The sequence below is a fragment of the Seriola dumerili genome, unplaced genomic scaffold (assembly GCF_002260705.1).
Source record: "Seriola dumerili isolate Sdu_G_001 unplaced genomic scaffold, Sdu_1.0 BDQW01000550.1, whole genome shotgun sequence".
Taxonomy (NCBI): domain Eukaryota; kingdom Metazoa; phylum Chordata; class Actinopteri; order Carangiformes; family Carangidae; genus Seriola; species Seriola dumerili.
The window spans coordinates 427939-454400 of record NW_019174805.1 but is presented as its reverse complement, the minus strand read 5'-3'; the positions used below and the strand labels follow the sequence as shown (position 1 = coordinate 454400).

The 26462-nt window shown below is 40.5% G+C and overlaps 3 protein-coding genes across 3 annotated transcripts; 2 read left to right on the top strand and 1 right to left on the bottom strand.

Moving 5' to 3' along the window:
- Window positions 1-5536: 5536 nt before the first annotated feature.
- LOC111235954 (kelch repeat and BTB domain-containing protein 13-like) lies at window positions 5537-7127 on the bottom strand. The gene has a single exon (XM_022764530.1). It carries the CDS (start codon window positions 7125-7127, stop codon window positions 5682-5684), a length of 1446 nt encoding a protein of 481 aa, XP_022620251.1. The 3' UTR covers window positions 5537-5681.
- Window positions 7128-11975: 4848 nt separating this feature from the next.
- LOC111235984 (serine/threonine-protein kinase pim-3-like) lies at window positions 11976-19076 on the top strand. Its single transcript, XM_022764563.1, has 6 exons — window positions 11976-12189; window positions 13138-13247; window positions 14819-14869; window positions 15335-15698; window positions 16655-16831; window positions 16934-19076. Exons 1-6 carry the CDS (start codon window positions 12120-12122, stop codon window positions 17122-17124), a joined length of 963 nt encoding a protein of 320 aa, XP_022620284.1. The 5' UTR covers window positions 11976-12119; the 3' UTR covers window positions 17125-19076.
- Window positions 19077-20750: 1674 nt separating this feature from the next.
- ftsj1 (FtsJ RNA methyltransferase homolog 1) lies at window positions 20751-26080 on the top strand. Its single transcript, XM_022764599.1, has 11 exons — window positions 20751-20792; window positions 21374-21506; window positions 21594-21663; window positions 21817-21937; window positions 22889-22967; window positions 23080-23132; window positions 23205-23258; window positions 23681-23783; window positions 24081-24164; window positions 24429-24532; window positions 25503-26080. The coding sequence occupies exons 2-11, from the start codon at window positions 21386-21388 to the stop codon at window positions 25674-25676; spliced, it is 963 nt and encodes a 320-aa protein (XP_022620320.1). The 5' UTR covers window positions 20751-20792; window positions 21374-21385; the 3' UTR covers window positions 25677-26080.
- Window positions 26081-26462: the final 382 nt, after the last annotated feature.

Sequence of the window (26462 nt, the reverse complement as noted above, 5' to 3'; positions counted from 1 at the left end):
ACTGTTCCCTCAGGTACACTTACCTCCATTGTGTCAGGGGTAGACACAGATACTGTATTTGAAAACCTGGACCATTAAAACTAAAACTGCTTGCATGGATAGAAACCAAAAGGACTATGGACTATATTTTTGTAGTAAAACATGTGAATGAGTGTGTTATGAATTGTTTGTCACTTTGGTTTCCAACAGCATCAAAGCCCTGATGTGCACTCAGTGGTGGAAGAAGTATTTTGATCCTTTACTAAAATAAAAGTACTAATACAATGATGCAAAAATACTATAATCAGCAAAGAAAAACATTTTATCACAATTTTTTACACAGTAAAAATAAAATAGCAGTAAATTGAAAGTAAATGAGAATAAATAGAACTGCACAAAATAAATGTAATTGCATTGAATGGTAGTGTTGAAGAGACAGAATAAAAATGTCTCCTGTGACTGTTATATATGATTATATATGATATTATTAGATTGTTAATGCATCAGTGATTAAGCTGCATTTCACTGCTGTTTTATTTGCTTTATATACAGGAGTTAGGTGATTAGTGGGAGAGGAAAGAAAGTCAAACACTTCTTTTTATAAGGGTTCATTAGCTGAAAACAGTGGAAACATCTGGTTTAATATATAATGAGAGACCAGCTGGGGTCACACCAACATGTATGAACCTTCATTTTGATCTCAGCTACACACCTGTAAAGTTTCACGACTGTATCTCGCACAACTGTGACATAACATAAAAATATATAAAGACATGCCACATCAGTCAAAACCACACACACATTCAACAAGCCATGCTGTCTCGGCTGTTAATAAACGCTAAACTTAACCAATATTTTGCATGTAAAATATGAAGTGTAGTCAAGTGGAGTCAAAAGTTCAGCATTTCCCTCTGAAATGTAGTTGGCAGCTTTAAATGGAAAGATGCCTGCACTTCATGTTCTGTCCAGCAGGGGGAGGTGTCTTTGTCTTTGAGGTCAACAGGTTCAACTCTGTAGACTCCAGCTTTTGTCTCCCCCTTTTCTCCCTCCCCCTCTGTCTCTGTTCTTCTCTTCATTTACTTCACTGGGTTTTAAAATGTAAAAACTCAAATGTAAACATATAAAAACTGGCACAAGATGTTATTTTGTAAGGAGGGGGGCAGGGGAGGAAGGGGTGAGGGGGGTGAGATGAAGGAAGTGTGGGATGGATGTTTTTACACTGACAACTTCTAAAGACTATTAAACTGGGTGTGTGTGTGTGTGTGTGTGTGTGTGTGTGTGTGTGTGTGTGTGTTTCTTTAAGTGCAATGAAAGCAGCTGATGATGCTGAAGCAGCAGAGGTGAACCAAGGACACGCTGGCTCATACACACACACACACACACACACACACACACACACACACACACACACACACACACACACACACACATAAATACACATAATACGCATATATACAGCAACGCAGACACAGAGGAGTTTCAAGTGAGAAAGATGGAGAGAGAAAAATACATGTTGAGTTAAAGCTCCATCCAGTGTAAAGGTCTGTGTCCATGTGTAGTGTGATTATAGATCAGCTCTAGCTTCTATATTAATACTGTGAAAGTATCAAAGCCTCAGTCCACAGAGAAATGCACACAGCCTGTATTCAGAAACTGAGCCTTAAAACCAGCCGTCAGGACTTCTGGAACTTTGTGATGTCACAACAAAGCAGTCACCAAGCCCCGCCCACCTGGACCCACCATCCAAACCTTGCAGGATTTGGTTTCTCTGAGTGTTTTTACCTGAAATCTGCTATATTATTATTGGATCAGTCAGAAAACAGCCAATCAGAAGAGAGGCTCAGAGACAGGCTAGCTGTTTCCCCCTGTTGCTGGTCTTTGTGCTAAGCTAAGCTAACTGGCTACTGGTTCCAGCTTCTTATTCAATGTCTTCTCATTTAACTCTGCAAGAAGGCAAATAAGAGTTGAACAACCAGTGGTGGTCATTCCCAACACGGACCATACACACACACACGCACACACACACACACACACACCATTGAGCATCCTTAATGCCACATTTGTTTAAAGAAGACCAACTTCATGCTGCAGTCTATAAAGAGGCTCTTTTTTTTCCCGCTGAGAGAGAAACGACCGTTTACGGACTGAAACGTCTGAAATGACGACGAGACAACGCTCGTCTTTGTGTTGGAGGCTGTGAAGAGGAGAGGGGGGTGGGGCTGTACCTCCTCTCCCGATGGATGAGGAGGGTCTTTACTTCAAATTCATAAATGTATTGAGCTGATAAATATCACCTTGTTATATGAAACTGTAAAAGTTTTAAAGACAGAGATGGGGACAGGAGTGTGTCTGCAGAACATTTATTGTAATTCATTCTAAAAGAATATTTTGTAAGTGTGCACAGGTCAGTTTGGTTTTTTCTTGTTTTTCAAAACAGTTAAGGGCAGCAGCTCAGTGTGGTGGCAACATGAGATAATAAAGGATAAGACTTGTAATTGTCGACTAATTCTGTCAAATGTTTATGTTAATATTGAAACCTCAAATACAAAACTCAAATTTTCAAACAATAGTTTTAAATCTTTCATTCAAACATCCAACATTTCTAGAATTTTCTAGTTATGATTATTATTACTTATTGCATTCTACTTGAAATGTTTTAATCTTAGTTTAACCATGTCTTTATAACTTTATTTTGTGTTGTATAAATTAAGTTTATTTTTGTTTATATGTAACACATTATAACACCAATAACAACTTAAATTGTTAATCATTGGAAGTGTCAATTCCAAATCCATGTGTAAAGTAAGGAGGGTGTAATGTACAGTAACTGTTATATATAAGTGTTAATAAGGGACTTTTCAAATGAATGGTTTTTGCCTTTTCAAGACCAACTGAAACATTTTCAGGGGTAAATTAAGGATAAATTGATGAAATTATATTTTAATGGTATTTAAGTGAGAGGTCAAGTATCATGTGTGTGTGTGTGTGTGACCTAGTTCCTCTGCAGTGCTGCTGGGATAAAAATACAGAGATCATAAAGCATGTGTCACCTCTCTGACCTCATCCTACAGTCAAAACAAATAACACTGTCATCTGTTATCAGCCCATCACAGTGTTTTCCCTCACAGAGCTCGTTCTTATCTGTCAACTTGGAAAATCTCTGTACTGAAAAAGACACAAACATGACCCTCACACTTCTCTGTCAGCTTCTGGAGGCCCCTGAACCTCAGATAGCAAGGGGCCCCAGGGCTCTGTATGAAGTCATAGCTAAAGTCAAAGAACTCAGTAAGAGACGAAAACAACCACTTGAATTAAAGTACATAAATATTAGCATCAGTATTTACTCAGAATACAGAAAGCACAAGTTCTCATCATTATATTTTGTGATAATTATCAGTAAAGTAACAAGTAACTAAAGCTGCCTAACAAATGTAGTGGAGTAAAAATCACAATATTTAACAACTACAATCAACGCTTTGTGGTTGTATCCCTCCGCCACTCAGACTAATTTCAGATTACATCTGTTTGTCCAGTCAGTCCAAGTCTTGAGTAAGTTTGTCCTTGAGTCTAAGTGGACGTTTGTACCAAATGTGGAGAAGTTCTGTCAAGGCTTTACTGAGATATCCCATTCACAAGGTCAAAACTGGGTTTTGTGAGGTCACCACGCCCTTGACCTTTGACCTTTGACCATTAAAATTTAATAGGATTTGAAGAAGTTAAGTCAAGGCGTTACGGAGTTCTGGCTGTCGCCGGCGCGGAGGAATAATAAAATGTGGAGGATTGGGAGTGTGAAGTGTGAAGTACGTATAACATGGAATCAGTCAAGTAAAGTTCAAGTATCTGAAAACTGTGTTTAAGTGAGTAAATGTACTAGTACATGTGAATGTAAACAAAGAGGAACCATCACAGTGTTATTCTGGGTATCTAAGGTTTTGTTCTAAATAAGCTGAAGCGTGACAGACGCATCATTTCGAGCTGAGTTGAATTCAGGGCAGGAAATCAGAGCCTCTCATCATGTGGTCAAACACTGATAACCAGATTAACGTCCACAGATAGACGCTCATCCATCACGGCTCTGGTTCCTGGCTTCACTCCCAGACTGGAGCTGGGAGTGAAGCCGGCCAGAGCGCTGTGTCCCGGCCTGACCCCCGTCTCTCTCTCTCTCTCTCTCTCTCTCTCTCTTTATTCGGGGTCAGATTTCGCATCGCTGCCTGCTGCTGCTGGCGTCCCGCCCAGCTGCCCGTGGTGCCTGGCTCTGCCTGCCGTGAACCTCCATCATCATCATCATCATCGCCGCTCGGTGCCAACAGGAAACAGTGGCTGCTGCAGGAAACAGAAGCTCTGTGTGAGGACGAACACTGGAGTTCACACTGAGGGACGCACTGATGAAACACACATTTATTAAACACATTCTGATGATGGTAGACGACGTTTAGTAAACTCTGTTTTTTCTTCTCTAACGATTCCCCTGAAGTGACTGATTTCTATCATATAAACAGTTTTATCCAAAATGTTTTCAGTCCTAGATGAAAAACAGTTTCTGATGTGAACTAATGAGATTTAACAGCGTCAAAAAACATGAATATCGGTAAACAGACAAACAAGACCATATAACAATCTATAACAAGAACAAGACAGGATATTACAGGACGACAATCATGACCCTGAAGCGTCTGAGAATCAGTGTGTGGATGTATTTTGGGTTCTTCAATATGGATGGAAAAATAAACCTTTTTTTACACACTTTTTTTTAAATCATGGACCTCTAAACTGACAAATTAGACAACGTACCACTATCTGATAAGATTTTTGCCTTTAGATGTTTTAGTACAGAAAGTGTTAGAAACCCAGATGGATTGAGTGAATATAGTGAAAATAAATTATTCCCCTTTTTTGCTGGGAACCCCCAGGAGCCCCCTCAAGGGTCCCTCAAGGGTCCCCGGTAGCTCACCTGGTGGAGCGCGAACCATAAAGCCCTTACCGCCTGGAAACAGCTGGGCAACATCAGCTGTACAATCGTCTGAATATCTACTTTTACAAGTGCGGCAAAAACCATAGCGGTACTACAACGGCTACTGCAGAGGATGCAATCGTCCTAAGAATTAGCAGATGCTGTCGCCATGTTTAACTGGAATGATGACTGAAAACCCAGATTTATTCACATAACATCACTAAGTGGAAACACAGAACATTTCACAGTTGTGTTTTGTTGACTTCTATTTTGTGGAAATGTGGCTAATACCAAGATTTAGTTAACACGTACGGATATGTGGCCTGCACTTATGTTTCATTGGTTTTGGGATAATGACAGTGTGGAAATATATAGATTAACCTGAAGGATAGGACACACCTACTGAACTGCATTATTAATTATCTGTCCAATGACTATCAATTGGTGCGTCAATCAGATCACCGGATACAAGACATTACATCTGTTTCCCCTAACTCCGTCTTAAACCCAGCCTTACCCTAACCCAACCACAAGAGGGCAGTGCTACAGGAAACACCATTCATAGACCATGTTTGACTTCTTTAGGTTGTCACCTTGTCCCCACATCTCAGCAAACACCTTGGTGAGAACATTATTATCATTACTGACTATGAACCCCCATAGTTGTAATAAATGGTAACCGTCCTTTACATTTATCGGAGTGTAGGTCAGTATAAAAAATCATATTCCAATCCAATCCATTCAAATGAAGTCACTCCTGCAGCGTGACAGAGTTTGGCAGCCGGAGCAGAAACGTCCACACCGATCCACTTCTGGGGAAACCCTTCATCTGCCGTCGGGGCTTCCAGGTTCTCCCGTCGACGCCGTACTCCAGAGTCGTGCTCCTGTTGAGGGTGAACACAGAGTCGCCTCTCACCACGGCGGTGAACAGGGAACCTTTGCTGTTGGCAAAGTGTCCCGGCAGCGACGACCACTGGCCCGAGCTTAGATTGTAACAGTCCATGAGGCATCGCAGGAAGTCGTCAGACGGCCCGTTTCTCATGACGTACAAGTTGTCCCTGTGGCCGACCACGCAGTGGCCGTAGCTCTGGTGCCTGATCAGCGTGGTAACAAGCCGCCATTCGTCTTTTCCTGGGACATACTCGTAGATCTCCGTGGTCTCCATCGGTCTCCATAGACACACAAATATTCTTCTCATAGCTTTGGTGCATGCCACTCCCGCCGCTGGCCGAGGTAAGTGAGCGGCGAACGTCCAGCTCCCGGTCTTTATATCATACATTTCCACAGATGACATCACCGTTCGCTCGTATTCTCCTCCGATGGCGTAAAGCCGACTGTCTGCACCGACAAGGCTGAGATTGTAGCGCAGCTGTGCCGGACCGGGGATCCGGCTCCAGCTGTTGTTTTCAACGCTGTAGCAGAAACAAGAGTCCACAACTTGTTTGTGGACGCCATGAACTCCTCCAACTATGTAGAGCTTGTTGTCTAAAACGGTCACTCCAGCCATGGAGGTGCTGGCCTCTAGTGGAAGATCTGTTAACACTTTCCAATTATTGCCAGTTTCATCCAGGTAGCAGACCGTCCTGGAGGCAGCGTGTATGGTTTCATCCACGCCGCAGGTCACGTGGGCGCCTACAGCCACGAAAACACTTGGGGTCAGAGACTCCACGTAGGAGATCAGCTCAGCCGGTAAAGTTTTCCTGACCTCTGCCTCCAGGTCGCCGTACATGTCTCGGATGAACAGCGCGGCGGTGCGGTACAGATCCATGAGGCCGAAGGTTGCAGCAGTGTGATACATCAGCAGGCAATTATCAGAGTCGATGAGGTTGATGAGGTGTTTGGTGAGCGGCGCCACCTGCAGGAAGGCGGCGCATTCAATGGCCTCAACGATGTCGTCGGCATCCAGGACCGGCATCTCCCCTCGTAGAACCGCCAAGGCAATGAGGAAGCCTCGGGCTCGCAGAGACTTGAGGTGGATTTCCTCCTGCCGACACTCCTTCATCCCGGAGCGATACAGAGCTCGGAAGTAGTCGCAGCTCTGAACAAGTAACATCTTCTCCTCGGAGAAGTGAGTGTCCCCAACCACCAGAGTTAACCTCGCTGAGACGAGACCAGAAGCAGAACAAGGCGGAAACCTTCCACTGTCTGCAGGTTCCCAGCTGCTGCCGTCCTCTGGTTCACTGCTGTGCGCTGACATTACTGCTCTCTGAAAACATCCTCCATGAAAATGACTCAAGAGGCTGAAGCAGATCCAAAAAAAAAAGAGTCTTGAAGCGGAGCCGGAATCGAAGTGACCCAGCACGAAGCCGCTTCACTCTTCTGGGAGGATCATTTGTTTCACAGCTTTCAAAATAGAAGCAGCTAAACATAGACGAGAACAAATGACCCGAGTCACATTCATGTTGTGGACCGGAGGGCAATAAGCACATGCAGAGATAGTGATACCTGCTGCTGCTGCAAACCTAAAGGGTCAGTTCGCCCAAATCACAAAGAACATGTTTTCTGATTTACCTGTAGAGTTTTAGCAGAACAAAGTACATCACCTACAACTCAAACTCAAGACTACTGTCATGGCTTGATACAAATTCAGATTTTATTTGTCCTTTATTTGTAACTGTGTCCAAGACAGAATCTGAGCTTGAATATATGATGATCGTCTTGGTTTGAGTTGTAAAAGGGTTTTGAGATATTTTCTTTTACCTGAACAACAGAAGTGAAGAAACCAATGAAAACTGACATTAAACTGTTGAAAATTGATTTCTACTTTTTCTTACTTACTTTGTTGTTTACAATTTCTGGTCCCGTCTGGTGAAAACTTAACGTGTAAAAACTTGACAGGTTCAACTGTCTTAAGATAAAACCTCTGCAGGTCAAATTAAACGTCAAAATACACGTTAGTCCTTTCTGTGCAGAAAGACACGTGAGCATTTCCCGATCTGTTGCCATTTCAAACTCTAAGGTGAAGGTTCGGTTAATCTTAGGCACAAAAACAACTTGGGTCGGTTTCGGGAAAGGTCGTGGTTTGGTTTAAAACTAGCCTACTGCATTGTTAGGGTTAGGGGATGTTTGTTGTCATGGTTACAATAGTGAGACAGGAACAATTGTAGGAATGGTTACGAAAAATGTCCAATACTTTGCTGATCCAACCTTCCCTTGTGTATCCTTTTTCCTAGAGTTATAAATACTCAGGCTGCTCAGGAGCTTGAACATATATAAATGTTGTTTTTGGGGTATTCCACTTGATTATTACAAATCAAGAAAAATCTGTGATATCACACACAAGAAACTGGAGCTTTTGGATCAAGTGGCTCATGATTTCCAGCTTCCTCTGACGTCTTTCTTTCCTTCTTTTCTCCACAAACAGAGTAGAGGCTGTTTTTCGCTGATGGCTGAGATACTACTGTAATGAGAAAATAAACTACTCTGAATTTCCTGAACAGATGTTGAGGCAGGTTTTAAGTCAACACATCATGGGATCATTCTGCTGTAGATGTGTGGGTGATGTAAATAGTGAAAAACTGAAACACTGGTGTGATGTCTAACCTCGTGATCATCAGGCGAGTGTTTGTGTGTGTGGACGTGAGCTCAGATCAGTTCGAAGATGTTTGTTATGTCTCAGCAGAACAAAAGCACTTCTCTGTTTGCGTGTTTAAACCTGTTTTCTGTCAATCTGTCTCCGAACATGCACTTACAGTGAAGGAGGAGGGGCTGACCTACATTCGAACTGGCTGGGGCACAAATACTACAGTAGGTCATGTGATCCGGTCACCACTCCCTCCCTCCCTCCCTCAGTCACAAAAATCCCACTGGCTCCAGCAGCAACCCTTGTTTTGATCTGGTCGACTGCAGGTGTTGCTCCGGTCCTCACAGTTATAACACGACAGAAGAAGACACAGACAAATGTATAAACTGATGAAAAAAATGGAGCTAAAGAAGAAATGTAATAGAATAATCTTTGGTTTTATGGCACATTTACTGTCGGGTTCAGTTTCAGTTTTTCAGAGGCACATGTTTTTCTGGTGGAGACCAAACCAGAGCTAAAAGGATAGGTTGCGGTTTGCTAACATGTTAGCCACGCCTACTTTGCAAGATGATAATACATCCCATGTTTTGTTTTTCAGACTATTCTGTCGCCTCCAAATGGACAGAAGAAAAAACTGAATTAAAGTTCATTTCAAGATATCATTACACAAAAGTAGCTAACCTGGTGTGACTGCAAAGTTAGCACTAGAGCTAACCACCTCGGAATAATGTGTGAAGTCTTTCCTGTCCCATTCTTCCGACATTGAGTGAATGCAGCATTAACCCACAGATGTCTAAGGCCTTTGGGAAATGGTGTTTTTTAAAGGCCACTATAAAACATGAATACAAAATAAAGAACAATATTAGATGGTTTTTCAAAAAATGTATGTCCTTATCTAAACATTAAAATAGTAAAAATAAATCTGGCTCACAAACTTGGGCCACGTGCTTATTTCCTTCTGGCCCAGTATATGCGCGGTTCCACGGCCCGAATCTGGCCCATATACATCATGATGGTAAGATGCTACTTCCAATTCTGACACACAAACAGAAAATCTTCAGGCTGCCAGACACACTGGAGGATAAGAGTCAGTCTCTGCCCAGATGTGGAAGAATATGGGCCAGACTCGGGCCGAGGACCCGGGCATATGTTGGGCCAGAAGTTTCATTTTGCTATGTATAATTTGAGCCACAAAACATTATTGTTGACAAAAAGTTTGTTGTGTATTTTTAGTTACTGCCATTATGTCAGTGGGATTTTGAATGAGGTTTTCTCATTTCAGAAACAAAACATGGAAGTTCCAGTTTCACTTCAGTTCTCTATTGACACGCTGCATGGCTAAAAATAAATTAGAAATTGTCTTTGTTTAAAAAAAAAAACAGAAGTCACCAGAGTGAGTTAATGTTAACAACTACCAGCTGTTTTAGGAAAATGCTGAGACTTTTAAAAACCAAAAACATCATTATTTACAGTCGTCTTGTTATTTTAGTTCATGTATGTGTCCCTTCTGTCAGACATGGTGTTCACCTTTCAGGTGTGTTTCTGGTTCAGAGCTGAATCAGTGTGTGATGACTCAGCAGTAATTCAGCCTCAGCTCGCTGTGGTCCCATGCTGTGACTCCGGTCAGCTAAACACTCTCAGCTTGAAATGCAAATGCAAATTACTGTGTTGCATAAATAAATATATATTTCTGCTGCTTCATTAGTGAGGTTGATCTCATTCATTTTGCAGGCTTATGTAACTCTGAGTAACACACACTGTCTTACATAAGCTGATGTCAGGCGGCAAAAAGTGGGGACGCACATGATCCACAACAGAGCAGCCAGAATGCTGAGTGAGGGAACAGAGAGCTGGAAAATATTCAGCATTTCTCTTGATTGATTGCTGGAAGCACTGGTGCTGACTGCCAGGGATGGAAAATTATTTGTACAGCATGACTTTCAATGTACTGTACAGGCTGAATGGCTCTAAAATTAATTATGCTTGTAAGTTTTAAAGCCCACAGACATGCTAATTAAAACTTACCAGCATGTGAATTTATTTTAGAGGTTTACAATGCATTTAATTACTGCTTTGTATAACTCATAACAATTGATCCAAATATATCAAATCAAATGACAATGTGAAAATGGTCACATTCGGCTGCAGCAGGCAGCTGACAGACACAGTTAGAGACCAGCTGGTGAACATACTGGAGCATTTAGTAGCTAAAGAAACAGATATTTTCCCCAGGAAGAAAAGATGGAGGAGACCAAAAACAGAGCTGAAAGAGAGGGAATACTGGACTTAGATTCATCAGGTGGACATAAACATGACTCAGAATGAATGATAATGTTGCTCCGTAACTGCTGGATGTGTAAATAGGCTTGTATTGTATTTAATTATATAATTATATGTGTTGATATATGAACATCATTTGTAACATAAATGATATTTGAGTCCTGGATGATTTAAAAAAAGACACAGAATAACAATAATAATGGGAGTGTGTAAGAGAACATAATTGATAATAGAGGCAACTGCTCTAATGATTGTTACATTATTTTAAATCCTGGACTTCTGCTGGTCACGGACTATGTTTACATTGTGGTATTGTTACATTACCTTAAGTATCTCAATACTTCTTCCACCACTGCTGGAAAGCAAACAATAACGCTGTACCACAGAATAACTTCTGCAAAATCACAGATTAATGTGAATTTGCCAGTGATGGAAGAAGTACTTGGGTATTTTATTTACCAACAACAAAAGGACTCATTGCGTAGAGTTGGCTATGTCAAAGATCATTTATATTAACCTACATTATTGGATTATAATTTTGTTTACATTAATGTATTCATCATTTTTGATGTTTTGCAGCAAGTAAATGTGTGACTCATTTTAACTACTGTGTATATTTCTGAGGAGTTTAACCTATAATAACACAGCACAATGTATTTGATTTTATTTTGTATTGTATAAATAGTATATAATTGGTATCTGCAAAGTAACTAGGTGCTTAAGCTTTAAAAAAAATGTGGTGGCATAAAAAGCACACTATTTCCCTCTGAATTTTAGTGGGGTAGGAGTATGAAATAGAATAAAAGAGAAATACACGAGTAAAGTAAAAATACCTCAAAACCATACTTAGTTATTGCTGTTATTTTGAATATAAACCTTCTCAAGTGATTATTGAAGATGCTCTCTTCTGCCGCAGCACTGCCAGAGTGAGTGACCATCTCTGAATGCCTCCGCCTGCCCTACTACGTAAAAGTAGTCCGTATGTTTTCTCGTTGTTTAGGGCTGCTTTTCCAGGTCGCAGACTTAAGCTCCGCCGTGAATTGATACGACTCCACACACTAACATTTCTCTGGTGTGGTTGTGTGAGTGTAAAGCGGCAGGTTCGGTGGTGTTATTTAATGTTCAGCGGAGGTCAGGCGGAATGATATATGTGATCTTTGTAAATATCCAAGCGGTCGGAGCGGAGCAGCACAGGGGCGCGCGCTTCACTGGACGCTGGAGTAGTGTCTGTTGTGTGTGAATGGCCGGGACGTTGATGGATTTAACCGTTTTTTAATCTCGTTTCGCCCGCGAAAGGGCGTACGATTTCGCTGCTGGTTTGGGTTTACTACACGAACAATTTCCAGGTGTATTTTCGTTTTTTTTTGGGGAGAAGTCAGGGGCAGTATGCTGCTCTCTAAACTGGGTTCCTTCTCTCACAGCACGGATCTACCGGCGAAGCTCCAGCTGCAGCAAGGTAAGGCTGTTAACGGCAACATGCCAGCCGGTGTTACGTCGTGTTCTGTGACCCGTTATATTCCTGTGAACCGATTACTTTCCTCTTACCTAACCTAATCTCTGGACGCCTAACCAAAACCTTAACCCAAAATAGATCCAACTAACCTGAAATAACTAACCAGGTCACTGATGCGAACCGGTCACATAAACCGGCGTAACACGTGTACGAGCAATTCAACAACTAACTGGCGAAAATGACAGAAACTAACCGCCATTTTCCAGACTGTATTATTCAAGTGCGTGTTTACTGTTTTTATTTTAAAAAATCACCATAAAACCCACATGGACTCGAATCATTTCAGCCGAAATGATCAAAAGCATCATATTATATACCTCACGTTTTAAAGGCCTTCACAGGCTAAAGTTGGTGTTTTTAGTGGAGAAATTGTAATAATTATTAAATTAATACATTTCTATTGCACCAATCGATTAGTGGACGCTTGTTAGAGGATGACCTTTAAATAAAACCGCGTGGAGCCATTTTGAAAGACAGATGTTGTGCCAAAATGTGTTGTAACCTCGTAGTAAATCTGTCTCCTCTGTTAAAATGGTATTTTTTATTTACTTTATTCGTGTAACACAATTTAAAGAGTGGGTATTTGAGATGATGATAATGCTGGACAGTCCTCCATTTTTAAACGGCAGACACATAAACAACAGGAGTCATCTGAGGACATTTGTTTATGTACTCGTGTGTATTCGGTGATTTTTGGACAGTTTATTGTTGAATTAAGTGCTTTACTTTTTAAATCGTATATAAACAGCTCGGTGTTAGACTGAAGCGGTAAAACAAGAACACATAGACGGATAGACGGTTTTTGGTGGGGTTTGGTGGGACGATTTTTGGCGCTAAGCTCTACAGGGTGCAAATAATTTGAAATAATCCTTTTCTTTCTGTGTTTTGTAGCCAAGGCGGAGAAGCAGCCGTTTGAGAAACTGTACCGGCTGGGTTCGGTGCTCGGCAACGGAGGATTCGGCACCGTCTACTCGGCTGTCCGCCTGGACGACGGGCTGCCGGTAAGAGATGCTTTGTTTTGGTCCCGACACATGGCCGCGGCTCGAAGCGTCAAGTTACATAAAGCCATCAGCTGCGTTTCCGGCTGTGTCCTTCAAAATAAAAGCAACTCTAAAGTCTTCAAAAATATTATTAGAGATTGAATATTCTTTCTAAACCTTGGAAACAGTAGCTGACAGAACATTTCATTGTACTTACTTATTTACACGCAGTAAAAAAAATCACAATGACACTGGAAACATTAGTTGTCAAACTCACCATAGCATTATTTAAATAGTTGATAATCAATTTATCTATTTTCTTATTGATCAGTTGTCTGCTTCTCTAATTTCTTAGAGCCAAATATGGCCTCGTTAAATGTCTTACTTTGTCTGACTAATACTAGAATTTCTATCACGCAGGACAAGGAAAAGCAGAAAGTTTTGCATTTTGAGAAAATGTAAACATAAAAGTTTTGGAGTTTTTGCATAAAAATCAATTTGAATAGTTAATTGATTATTAAGATGGTAGGTAATTAATAGTCTTGATCAACTAATCCGATAATCAGTTAATTATTGCAGCTTTAAGATTTATATAAAAACAGTTTTTTTCCTGAGGAAGGAACAGGCTTGAGACTTGAGGTCTTCATCCAGCATGTATAGTATTAATAGTTTCCTTACAGACCTGAAATGAATCAGCGTGTGTGTGTTTATGCAAATCACATGATGTTTGGCAGAAGTCATGGCAGATCTTGGAGCTTCCTCCTCAGCTGATCGTTTTGTGACCTATGATTAATAATTCACCACATGATGACTGAGTCATCATCACCCAGATGGTTCTGGTGATGCTGAATGTTAATTGCAGGAACTGTTGAACAGTTGGTAGATCAATGATTTATTCTGTAGTTTAATTTATTCACTTTACTGTGGGATGTACCATCTGTCCTCAGTCCACTGTTGTATCTCCAGCCATTTAATCAATGTTGTGATGTTTTACATGATTTTAAATATTTTAATTTTAATAAAATTATGGCTTTGCTAAATATCTAAACCTACCAGTTTGTATCTGGACTGACTGAACTAAAGCATTTTCAGATTATGACAGCTGCTGCTTTCAACAAGAACTCAACATCATGTGCTTTTATTTGGAAGGTCACGTCTATTCTTTCACTTCCTGTTGTATTGTTGTCAGTCCTGCAGCTTGATGCAGTGCCATGCTGTCTGCATGTGGTCTTTGTTTTCACAAAGAAAGTGGTGTTTTGTTGAGCTTCACTCTCTGCACATACTGAAAAATAATCCTGTTGTTTTGCTTTTTAGTCTTTGGGAGCAGGAAGTAGTTACGTGTATCACACAAAACAGATGGGAAAACATGTTTATTCACAAATAAAGAAAAACATTTAAAGACAGAGGCAGTAAATTAAAAGCTTTGTGGTACTGTTCAGTTACAGATTTATATTATAGCTGCTGTTGTGCTTCATATAAACTGTTTATCATGTTTTTTTTGTTTTGAATAAGAATTCCTGTATGTTCATATGTCATTGGTGACTGTATGGAGGCTGTGTGTTAATGTTGTTAATGTTAATGTTTCCATGCAGGTGGCGGTGAAACATGTGTGCAGGGACAGAGTCACTGAGTGGGGCACCCTGGTGAGATTTTCCTGCATTTTCACTTGCAGATTAACATGTTTACTGCCACTTCCTGTCAGATTTATCGCTTGATTAGCATTTTGATGTGAAACAGTTTGAAATTAATGATAGTGTATTGTATATTTTCATTCTCCGTTATTTGTTTCTTGATTAATCATTTTATCTATGAAATGTAAGACAGTAATAAAAACTGCCTGCAACAGTTTCCCAAGGTGATGTCCTCAGATGTCTAGTCATGTCTGATCATCAGTCCAAAACCCAAATATGTTGAGTTTGCTGTCATGCACGACAAAGAAAAGCATCAAATCCTCACATTTCAGAGGCCTATAAATGACTAAAATGATTATTCGATTATTAAAATAGTTCTTGATTGATTTTCTGCCATTCTACTAATTGAGTAATTGTTGCAGCTCTGGTAATTTTATGGACAGTGAGTTGATAATTTTCTCTTTGATGCTTTCTCAGTGTGGCACTGTGGTTCCTCTGGAGATCGTGCTGTTGAAGAAAGTGGGCGGGGCATTTGGCGGCGTGGTGCGGCTGTTGGACTGGTGGGAGCGGGTGGACGGCTGGTTGATGGTGATGGAACGTCCCGAGGCGGCTCAGGACCTGTTCGATTACATCACAGAGCGCGGCGCGCTGGATGAGGCGGTGGCACGTGGCTTCTTCCTGCAGGTACTGGAGGCGGTGCGTCACTGCTACACCTGCAGCGTCGTCCACCGAGACATCAAGGACGAGAACCTGCTCGTGGACCTGAGGACCGGACAGATCAAGCTCATTGACTTCGGCTCAGGGGCTGTCCTCAAAGACACCGCCTACACCGACTTCGATGGTGAGTCTGATCATCTAGACTGACCAGTCTAATCGCCTTGATCCAGTTGCCATGACAACAACAACAACAACACAAAGTCATTATCATGACTTTGTTTCGTTGGTGTGGTTTTTGTAAGGTTGGGGAAAAAGATCAGGAAGTGTCTGGGCAGAATCTTTTAATTTTGTGAATAAGATTGTCAGCGTAACCAAGACAACAACATAAACAGTCCTGTCTGTCCTTGTACTTCTATCCCTCTGAATTAAAATTTCACAACATGTCAACTTTTTAAAATTAAAAACACTTTGTTGAAAGTTGGGGAAACTAAGACTGTGGATGTTTTTAAACAGTGGGGCCAGTTTTTAGAAAGATGTCTGTGTGTAAAAATATAATTTTTTTTTGTAAGGTTGTCATTTTTATTGTGTGTGGAAAAGTAGGAAGGTTTTTAGAAAGTCTGAATTTTTGTTAAGTTGTGACATCTTTGAACTGATAGAGCTATTTTTTTGGAAAAGTGAAATATTAAGGAATTTCGATAAAGTGGTGACAGTTCTGGAAAACAGACATTTGGTCTGGTTCCTGAGGGTTTTGATTTGGCTAGCGTCACGTTAGACTAGAGTACAGGGGATCAAACCTGTGTGTGTTTGTGTCATCGTCTAATGACAAAACATGCTTTCATGTTGACTGTGAAACCAGAATGTAGGTCACAGGATGACCCTCTCATCAGACACTAGTCCTGTTTACTTTGGTGAGAACAGATGAGCAGCGTCTTTGTTCTGCTCAGGAAGTATTTATCAGAGGCACCAGCTGCTTCTCTTGTGACCAGCAGCCCTTGCTAACAGGCAGCATGATGATGATGATGGTGATGATTAGTCACTGCTTCCTCCTGCTGCCGGTGTTTCCCCACCACCACCGCTCTGCACACTCACTGAACAGTTGTGACTCAGATCTCTGTTTTATGACGTCCCTCTTCCTTCCAGGAACACGGGTGTACAGTCCTCCAGAGTGGATCCGGTTCCGGCGGTACCACGGTCGCTCCGCCACCGTCTGGTCACTCGGCGTGCTGCTGTACGACATGGTGTGCGGGGACATCCCCTTTGAACAGGACGAGGAGATCCTGAGGGGACGGATCTACTTCAGACGCAACATCTCCACAGGTCAGTCCGAGTATGACGTGTCCGCTCTGCCTGTTAGTTCTTTGGCACTGCAGTGTGTTACTTCCTATCCTTCTTCTTCACCTACTTGTGTTTGTGTCACAGAATGCCAGCAGCTGATTGGCTGGTGTCTGAGCCAGCAGCCGTCTGAACGGCCAACCCTGGAACAGATCCTCCTCCACCCCTGGGTGACCAGCAGCGACGGTCAGCAGACAGACGACGGCAGCATCATTCTTCACAACATTACAGCCGACTCCTCCTCCTCGTCTTCCTCCTCGAGCCAGCAGAGCCTCTGATTGGATGCACCTGAGGGGCTTGGCTTGGACTTGATCGACAGGTGTCCTCTGGTGTTTGAGTTTCCTCGTGATCGTGGGGTTGTTGCTCCAAGGAAGTTTTTTTTTGTGGTGATGGAGTGAGTCATGGTCACAGTTCAGGATGCAGGTGACTCAGTGCTGGTCCACTGCGCCCCCTCCTGTTCAGACTATGGAGCAGAACACCTGTTCTCCATTTAGTGTTGCTGCTTGAGTGCCTTGACTTTAAAAGCTGCTGTGGGTGGAGTAACACCATGGTCGGGGGTTGGAGTTTTCTTCAGAGGCTCAAAAGAATCCTGATGTTTGAAATATAAAACGTTGTCAAATCAGATGTAAAAAAAACTCACTCAGCAACTCTGTAGCTGCCATGTGGGGTCACATCAGTACAACAGAACAAAGGTGAACACACCTGAAATGTTATAATCGTCTATGGGGCTGCAACTACATATATTTCACTATTAATCAACCTGTCAATGATTTTGTCTAGTGATTGTTTCGTCTGTTAAATCTCACAATATAGTGGAGAAATGTTCATCCGATTGTTTAGAGTCATAATCCCAAACGTTCAGTTTACAGTGATAGAAGCAGAAAATTCTCATGTTTAAACTAGCAAGGATTTTGCTTGAAAAGCTATTTAATCACCTATCAAGATAGTTACTGATAATTTTCAAACAACTAATCACTCATTTGACTAATTGTTTCACCCCCAGTTGTGTTTAAACTCCATTTCCACTCAGCCAGATCAACCGGCCCTGAGGAACAGTTGGGAAATATGATTATATGCTTTGTTGTCGAGAGTTAGATGAGAGGATCAATATCACACTTATTTGTGTGGAAAATATGCTGCTATTGCGAGCAGCCAGTTAGCTTAGCTTAGCACAAAGACCAGAAACGGGGGAGTGGCTAGTCTGGTCCTGTCTGAACGTAACACTAGAGGTCTCGCGATGGGATCACACCGGCTTCAGCGCTGATTACTCCATCATTACTACATCATATCTTACACCTTTAATCTGTGTAAAAACCAAATTGTCAAAACAATGATTTGTAGTTTTACAACAGTCATGTGGCTCTGAGCAGGTGCCAGAACAAGAAATTCTTCCACTCATAACCTCTTTAAAATGTTGCCTTACAGTTCAGGTTTTGTAGAGGCTAAACAAACAGGCTAGCTGTTTGCCTTTGTTTCCAGTCTTTGCGCTAAGCTAAGCAGCTGCTGCTGTTAGCCTCATACGTGTCGTACAGACTAGTGTTGCATCAGTCTTCTCTTGCAAGAAAGCAAATAAACAAATTTCCCAAACTCTAAAACTCATACGTTTCAAGAACGTTTTCCGTCCAACCCCAAAATACACCCCTCCCATCTTGTAATATGAGCGCTGAGGCAGCGAAGCATCCTCACCTGCTGATGTGGAATACTTGAATACATATTTATCACTTCATAACACACACACACACACACTACTCTGGAGGGCTGGGACTGGTTCTGGGTAGTTCTGATACCAAAACATGACTTTTTGATCCTTTTTTAAAAAATGTATTTATTTTTTAATTTCCTTCATGTAACAAACATCTCTTCATCCTTCAGCGTTTACCTTTGTCTGAGAAGTCTTCCTGACTGAAGTTCAGGCTACATGTCTGATTTAAAGAAGTGAATCTGATCCAGTTTTCACTGTGGACTTTAACCACTGACGCCTCTGACGTCCTGCTGAGCTTGAAGTTAGCTTCAAGCTCGGATAGGAGGCAGAATTTCATTTCAACAGTTGTTTACTTGATGGGTTTTCTCAGTTTCTTCCTTCAAGCAGGGCTCGGTGTTTTTGGATGGTTGTGTCAATACCAGAATTTCAATGTGGATTCCTCAAAAACACTTGTTTTTTTTTTTTTTTAGTTCTCACAATGTACTGAGATTCCACGGCTAGTACAGTCGAATCAAGTTTTTTTTTCTGTCCTCTCTCTCTCTGTCTCTCTCTCTCTCTCTCTCTCTCTCTCTCTCTCTCTGTCTCTCTCTCTCTCTCTCACAGGAAACACTTTGTCCTCCATCTTCTTTCACCCTCAGTCTCGGGGTGTAAAATGCACAGTCAATGCAAAAACTTAGTTTTGTATTTTGAATATATGTATTTGTTTTTTTTTTGTTTTGAATATATGTATTTGATTTTTATGTCTATCTTGTACATTGAGTGTTTTTATTTATTTACGGAGACATTCCTCAGCTTGTGTTTATTTATTTATCTTCTGTTTAACCTTTATAACATTTTTCTCTCATTTTTGTAAATTTTTTTTTCCTGTGAGCTAAAAAAGAAGAAAAGTCAGGTTTGAATATTCTCAAGTCAGGTTTAAAAGTTTATACTAATTTTCGTTCTATTTGTTACAGTTTTTGATGTTTTGAATGTAAAATTCTGACAGGAAAAAGTATTTTTTCATGGAAATATTTCAAATTAAACTTTTTGTATATAAACTGATTTTCTTCGTGTTGTCTCATTTGAAACTCTAACTTTCCTCTGTAACATCCACATTACTTACTAATTATTCTCACTTTTTAATGTTTTTATGTATTACGTTGGTCTCTCCAAACTTTATTTGATGCTAAATCTCCTTAAAATCAGTTCAGAGAGTCATTGATATAAGAATATTCATTGCGTTTACAATATTTTAAGACGGACCTTAATATTGTAAATGTAATCAAATAAACTGAAAATTCTAGGGAGACGGAAAATTACAGTAAAATAACTTGTCCATAACAATCATTTCTCAGTTTAAGTGTTAAGAGCTCCATCAAAATTATATTGTGAAATACTACACAACATTACACATTAAATATATTACTAAAGTAAAAGTATTGGTACCAAATTATACTTAGAGTACCAACTATAAAAGTAGTCTATATGCAAAGTGGCCCATTTCATTATAATATTAGATATGTTTAATGTAAATGGTTGTAACTGGATGCATTAATGTTGAAGCATCACTTTAATGTTGCAGCTAGTAAAGGTGTAAAAAGCACAAATGAAATGTAGTGAAGTGGAAATATAAAGTAGCAGAAAATGGAAGTTCTAGTGAAGTACAAATACCTTGAAACTGTAAATAAATGCAGTACATGCGGTAATATTAGCTTATTGTTTCTGTATGTATTGCTTTTGTGTGTCACTTTTTTCATACAGAAAAATAAAAATATCCTGTCACTTGAAAGCTGTTGGAGTTTAAGGACTTTAGTTTATCTGCAGCGACACCGTGTGGCTGGGAAGTACTGAAGGGAAAAATAAAGAAATAAATAATAAATCATGTCTTAAATTTCATTAACTTCATTCATACAGTTATCTATCCGTCTGCATATTGTAAAGTATTTTTCAATAATGAATTTAAAAAACAACAACGTTTCAGTTTGAGGTTGATTGGATTGTTGCTGTACGTTAACGTGTGAAATTACGTTAAAACATGATAAAAGATCACTGTGTTTACACATAGATTGCGGCTTGAAATATATATTTAGATGCATTGATAGAATCGTCAAATTAACGTTTAGGCTTTGGTTTAGGTATTATTTTAAAATATAAACATTTATTTTTTAAGGCACAGATGGAGTTTACGTCATTTTGAACAGGCGCTTCCGGGACACCGTGCGTCACGGGTCCTTCCGTCGTCAACATCAGAACGACACGTGAACAGTGAGTAAAATGACTCAGAAAGTCTGTTTGAATGAGCTATAGTGTTATTATTGTGTCTGTGTTCTTTGGAATAAATGTGTATGTATTTAACACAGACACTGACACTGACCTAACACCAGGCAACAAGCTCAGACAATAATGAAATCTGTCGTTTGTTGTTCACTCGACACCAATCTCCGTTTAAAAATGGAATGAGACAATGTTAACCGATTTCCCGCACGATAAATGTACATTAAATTATAAGTAAATACATTTGTACAATCACTATGATGTGCTCTATAATTCGGCTAACGTAAAATAAACCAAAAAAACACTTATTTGTGTGAAAATTTGGCTTTTTTTGTTTTTTTTCCTTACATGAAATAGAATAAAATGATGGTAAAAAATTTACAAAAACAGAAGATAGATCAGTCAGTTTTATAACAAACACGATGTGATGTAAAATAATCCAGACAGGCAGTAATACCTCTGAAAGAAGACAGACCAGTGTAAATGAGGCTTGTGTGTGTGTGTGTGTGTGTGTGTGTGTGTGTGTGTGTGTGTGTGTGTGTGTGTGTGTGTGTGTGTGTGTGTTCCATCAGTTGGTGGTCAGGATGGGTCGCTCCTCCAAAGACAAGCGGGACATTTACTACCGTCTGGCCAAGGAGGAGGGCTGGAGGGCGAGGAGCGCCTTCAAGCTGCTGCAGCTCGACCACGAATTCAACCTGTTCACAGGTGAGACCCACAGAACCCTCTGCTGTTTTATTAACAAATGTCTGATTGATCAAAAGTGCATTGACTTACTTCTTCTTTCTCTCTCAGGTGTGAACAGAGCGGTGGATCTGTGTGCAGCTCCTGGCAGCTGGAGTCAGGTCCTCAGTCGGAAACTCAGGTTTCTTTTGTTTCTTGTTCTAAATGAACATATCCTCACCTGGACACAAATTGTATTTTCATACAACATAAAATCAAAGATTTTAAATCCCGACCTAATGAAATGAAACAGATCTTAATAATAATAATAGTGATCTTTTTATTTCCCACTCAGAGGTCGGGAGGAGAAGGCTGAGAAGGGCGCAGGGGGTGAGGAGGTGAAGATCGTCGCGGTGGACCTTCAGGCCATGGCTCCTCTGCCAGGAGTCACTCAGATCCAGGGAGACATCACCAAGGTGAGGAGATGTTGTCTGAGAGTCCTGTTCCACTGCAGGAGCTTCACGATGCCACAAACAGTGCATATCGACATTTTCCCCAATATTTTAACCGAATGAAATAAAAAGTAACAGTTACAAAAAGGCTCATGTTAATGTCCGTTTACAGCAGAGGTTCTTTTGCTTCCTTTCACTTCAAAAATCAACAAAACACATGATTCGCCCACAAATGTCACATTCAACTGTATCCGCTGGTGTCATGAGTCTTAAGGAGTTTCCTTAAGATCAAACAAGATGCAATGATAAATGTTCAAACAGAGAATTCCTGAGATCCTTAAAGATTCATATTAGATACTTATTATTACTCATCATCAAGTTCTTACAACTCACCTGGAATTTTAAGTTTTCTTTCAGGAATTTGTTGCAAAATAAATTTTAAGTTTATGTGTAAAAACTTTAGTGTATATTTTTGGACATTACATACATACAATTATACATATTAATTTATACAATTTATACATATTATCAGTAATTTCTTCAAACAGTTAAAGTTGTAACAGCTGACTGAAACAGTGTAGTCACTAAGTAAGGACAATTTATTCATTTATTCAAATTTTATTCAAATTCAAAAATCATTTTATTCAAATTTATTCACATATTAGCTCAGTTTGTAGCAACATGTGACATTTTAGTGGAGTTGTTAGAGTTTCATTATAATAGAAAAATAATGGATCACAATTCTGCAGTGAAGCAAACTGCTTTGACGTGCTGGGCAGCGTTTTATACCACTGACCGGTTTGTGTCGGCCCCAGCAGGAACCTGGAAACCTGATAGAAAATCAATGATAATCCTGATAACCTTTATAATGACAGATATCTGAGACGGAAACACACGGAGAACCTCGAGAACACTCGCAGAACGTGCTCAGTGCAGCTCTTCGTCACATGACCTGTGTCCTCTTCTTCCTCTCAGGTGTCGACCGCTCAGGAGATCATCCGTCACTTTGAGGGTCAGCCGGCCGACCTGGTGGTGTGTGACGGAGCTCCAGACGGTGAGACGCTCACCTCCTCACCTGTCCTCACCTGCTCTTAAGTCACCTGTGATTCCCTGCTATATGGTTGTTATTCAGCTCTCAGGAGTTACTTCCTGTTGTGTTTCCACAGTAACCGGGCTCCATGATGTGGACGAGTACATCCAGGCTCAGCTGCTATTGGCTGTGAGTTACAGAGGTGTGTTTGTATTCACCTGTGCGTTTGTGATGTCACGCTGACGGCTGCTTGTGTTTCAGGCTCTGAATATCACCACTCACGTCCTGAAGCCTGGAGGAACGTTTGTGGCCAAAGTGAGTCCAACTTTATTCATCTGATTTATTACATATTCCAGATCTGTACAGAAGGAAATCAGCTGTGAAGCATTTCTGTGCCATCTGAAGCTTTGTGGTTTTGGTGACTCCTGGTGGTCTCATAAAAAACACATATCCACCGTGTGTGTACTCTGCGTCTCCCTCTTTCTGTTTGTCTTTGCGCGTTAGCAGAACGAAGAGCTACAGGGGAGCGAGTAGAGGAAAGTTAATCAATCACGTTCTGATGGATTAAAAAGAAAAAAACCTACAAGTAAAATGTCAAAATGAGACGCAGACGTACTTGTAGCTGCTAATATCCCTGAGCGACCTGCTAAAGTAAAGTCTGTGTGTGTGTGTGTGTGTGTGTGTGTGTGTGTGTGTGTGTGTGTGTGTGTGTGTGTGTGTGTGTGTGTGTGTCTCAGATCTTCAGAGGTAAAGATGTGACGCTGCTCTACTCTCAGCTGAAGATCTTCTTCAGTGGTGTGACCTGCGCGAAGCCTCGCAGCAGCAGGAACTCCAGTATCGGTGAGTCGCCGCCACCGCTGACCAATCACACGCCTCCAACAGGAGACTGAGGTTTTTTCCTGAGGTTCTTTTTTTAAAAGAAGTCAAATCTGAGACATGCAGAATGATTGACAATAATTTTAGCCCAAAGTAAAATTAAATTTTTGATTTTATCACATGAATTCAGATCTGAACCCTTGATGGTTACATGAAATCGGTTGACATCCTGTGTGTGTGTGTGTGTGTGTGTGTGTGTGTGTGTGTGTGTGTGTGTGTGTGTGTGTGTGTGTGTGTGTGTGTGTGTGTGTGTGTGTGTAGAGGCGTTTGTGGTGTGTCAGAATTACTGTCCTCCTGAAGGATACGTCCCCAACATGTCCAACCCTCTGCTGGATCACTCCTACGGTAACTATGAGCCCTTTTCCAGATGTGGTCTGTGTGTGCACATCTGACCTGCATCAGGAAAAGCTTGTGTTAATGCAGGTGTACTCAGAACAGGTTATAATGGACCATCCAGACCACACCTGAGACAACTTTGGACAATCACATCTGTTTAAACAAACAATGAATCAGTCTTTAGTTTCCCTGCATGTCCTGGTCCTGGTCCTGGTCCTGGTCCTGGTTCTCCTCTATCTGTTCTCAGTCTGGGTTCTGATCTCTGTCCATCAGATGTGGACTTTAACCAGTTGGAGGGTCCAAACCGTGTCATTGTTCCCTTCCTGGCGTGCGGTGACCTCAGCGCCTTCGACTCAGACAGAACCTACCCTCTGCAGGTGACGAGACGCAGCTTGAGACGTGCTTCATGGTTCAGGCATTTTATTCTTATTTTAGCAGTTGTTTTTCCAGTTTCAGTCTGATTGCAACTTCTGTGGTTTTTAAATTATCATGATCATATAGATTTTTTCCATAATTTACCCATTAAAAATGACGTAATTATGTTTTCTATGTGGATTTTAACAGAAAGATTAATGGATAAATGAACTGATTGTTTTTCCGGTAAAAACACTAATTTTTCAGTTAAAGTGAAAATCTGTAAATCAATTTTATTAATTTTGGGGATTTTATCCCTTAAAAACCCCTTAAACCAATCATTAAAGAAAACCCATAATATATTATAATCCATTCGTTTATCTATTAATGAACCAAATGAGGTGAACCCCTGAAGTTGAAAATAAAGGTCCTTTAAAGGTTTTAATTAGGGGTTCATGTAATGTTATGTTGTAAATTTTAATTGAAAAATACAGGCACATACAAAGTTTAAATTCAGGCTCCCATGTTATCTGGGCCAGAAATTTATGCAGATACAACATTAAAAATACTATAGTTTAGTATAGTCTGAGATGAATTTGGGGTTTTGTCATTCAGTGAATGTTTAGGGGTTTTTATCTCCTAAAAACCCTTAATCCATGCAAACTTATGTAGAATACATGACAATTCATTAAAGTATTCTAAACCTGGGATAAAATCATTAAATACTTGAATGCTGAATAAAAATCCCTGGTCATTTATGGATTTGTTATGGATTTCATATTCATGTTGAAATTAAGGGGAAAGTCATGTACTCATCAAAAAGGGCTATAAGGGCTTTTGAAATTACTGTGTTTTCAAATTAAAGTTTAAATTAGTCTAATACTGACTTTATGAACTAATACCTGCAAAACATCCCCACTTCCTTCACCTGTGCTTAGTGTTAATTATCTAATGTTAGAATGCTAACACGCTCGGACTGTTTTCTCTCCTCAGCTGGATGCTGATAAACAGTACCAGTACACACCCCCGACTCAGCCGCCCATCTGCCCCCCCTACCAGCAGGCCTGCCACCTCCGCAAGAACAACCTGCTGTCCAGAGAGGACGCTCCATCTGTCTGTCCCAGCCAGAGTCAAAACGAGCCAGAACCACCGGCCGAGTCCACCTGATCCGCCTCACCGCTGCTGCTTATTGGTGGAAAAAACACCAAGGAGACAAAGGACAGCGTTGTCATTAAAGGAACAGTCTGGCATTTGGAGGAAGTCTCTTCTTTTCTAACAGAGAAGGAGATGGATATCAGTTTTATTTCTGTGCATGCAGCACAGAGACAGATCGAGGGGAAGACTGTTGATCTACTGCAGTATCCTCCATTTTTCAGCCTTTGTGCTATGCTAGGCTAAACATGTTTTGGATCTCTGAACCAGATTTTTGTCCAATCAGGGGAGAATGTTTTTTATTGTTTTGTCTGATTTTATGTAGAGTTATTGTGACAGATTCTTCATCCATCAGGCTGAAATGTTGTTTTTTGACTCTCAGGGCCTCCGTACTTAGACCTTCATCAGGCAAAGTTAATATAAACCTTGTGTATAGTAACTTTGCCTGACTGAGGACCATGACTTTGTTAATAAAATGAGTCCAAGTGATTGACAGTGTTGTCTGCATACAATAAAAATAAACATAAATATAAAACCCTCATTGTGCTGCCATCTACTGACTGTTAATATATTTTCTTACCTGCTACAATTTATCTGCCTGGATTCAAGCTAATTTAAAAGCTTTAAAAGTTTTGTAGACATATTTTGTAAAATATCCGACTGTCTTACCATAGTCTGCTGGAAGGAGCCTCTCCTGAGCTTCAAATAGACTTATTCAAAGGTTATGAATGTTTTTTAATCTAAAAGCATTAAAGGTCATTTTTTAAATAAAACAGGTTAAGAGTTTCTGCATGGTGCCCT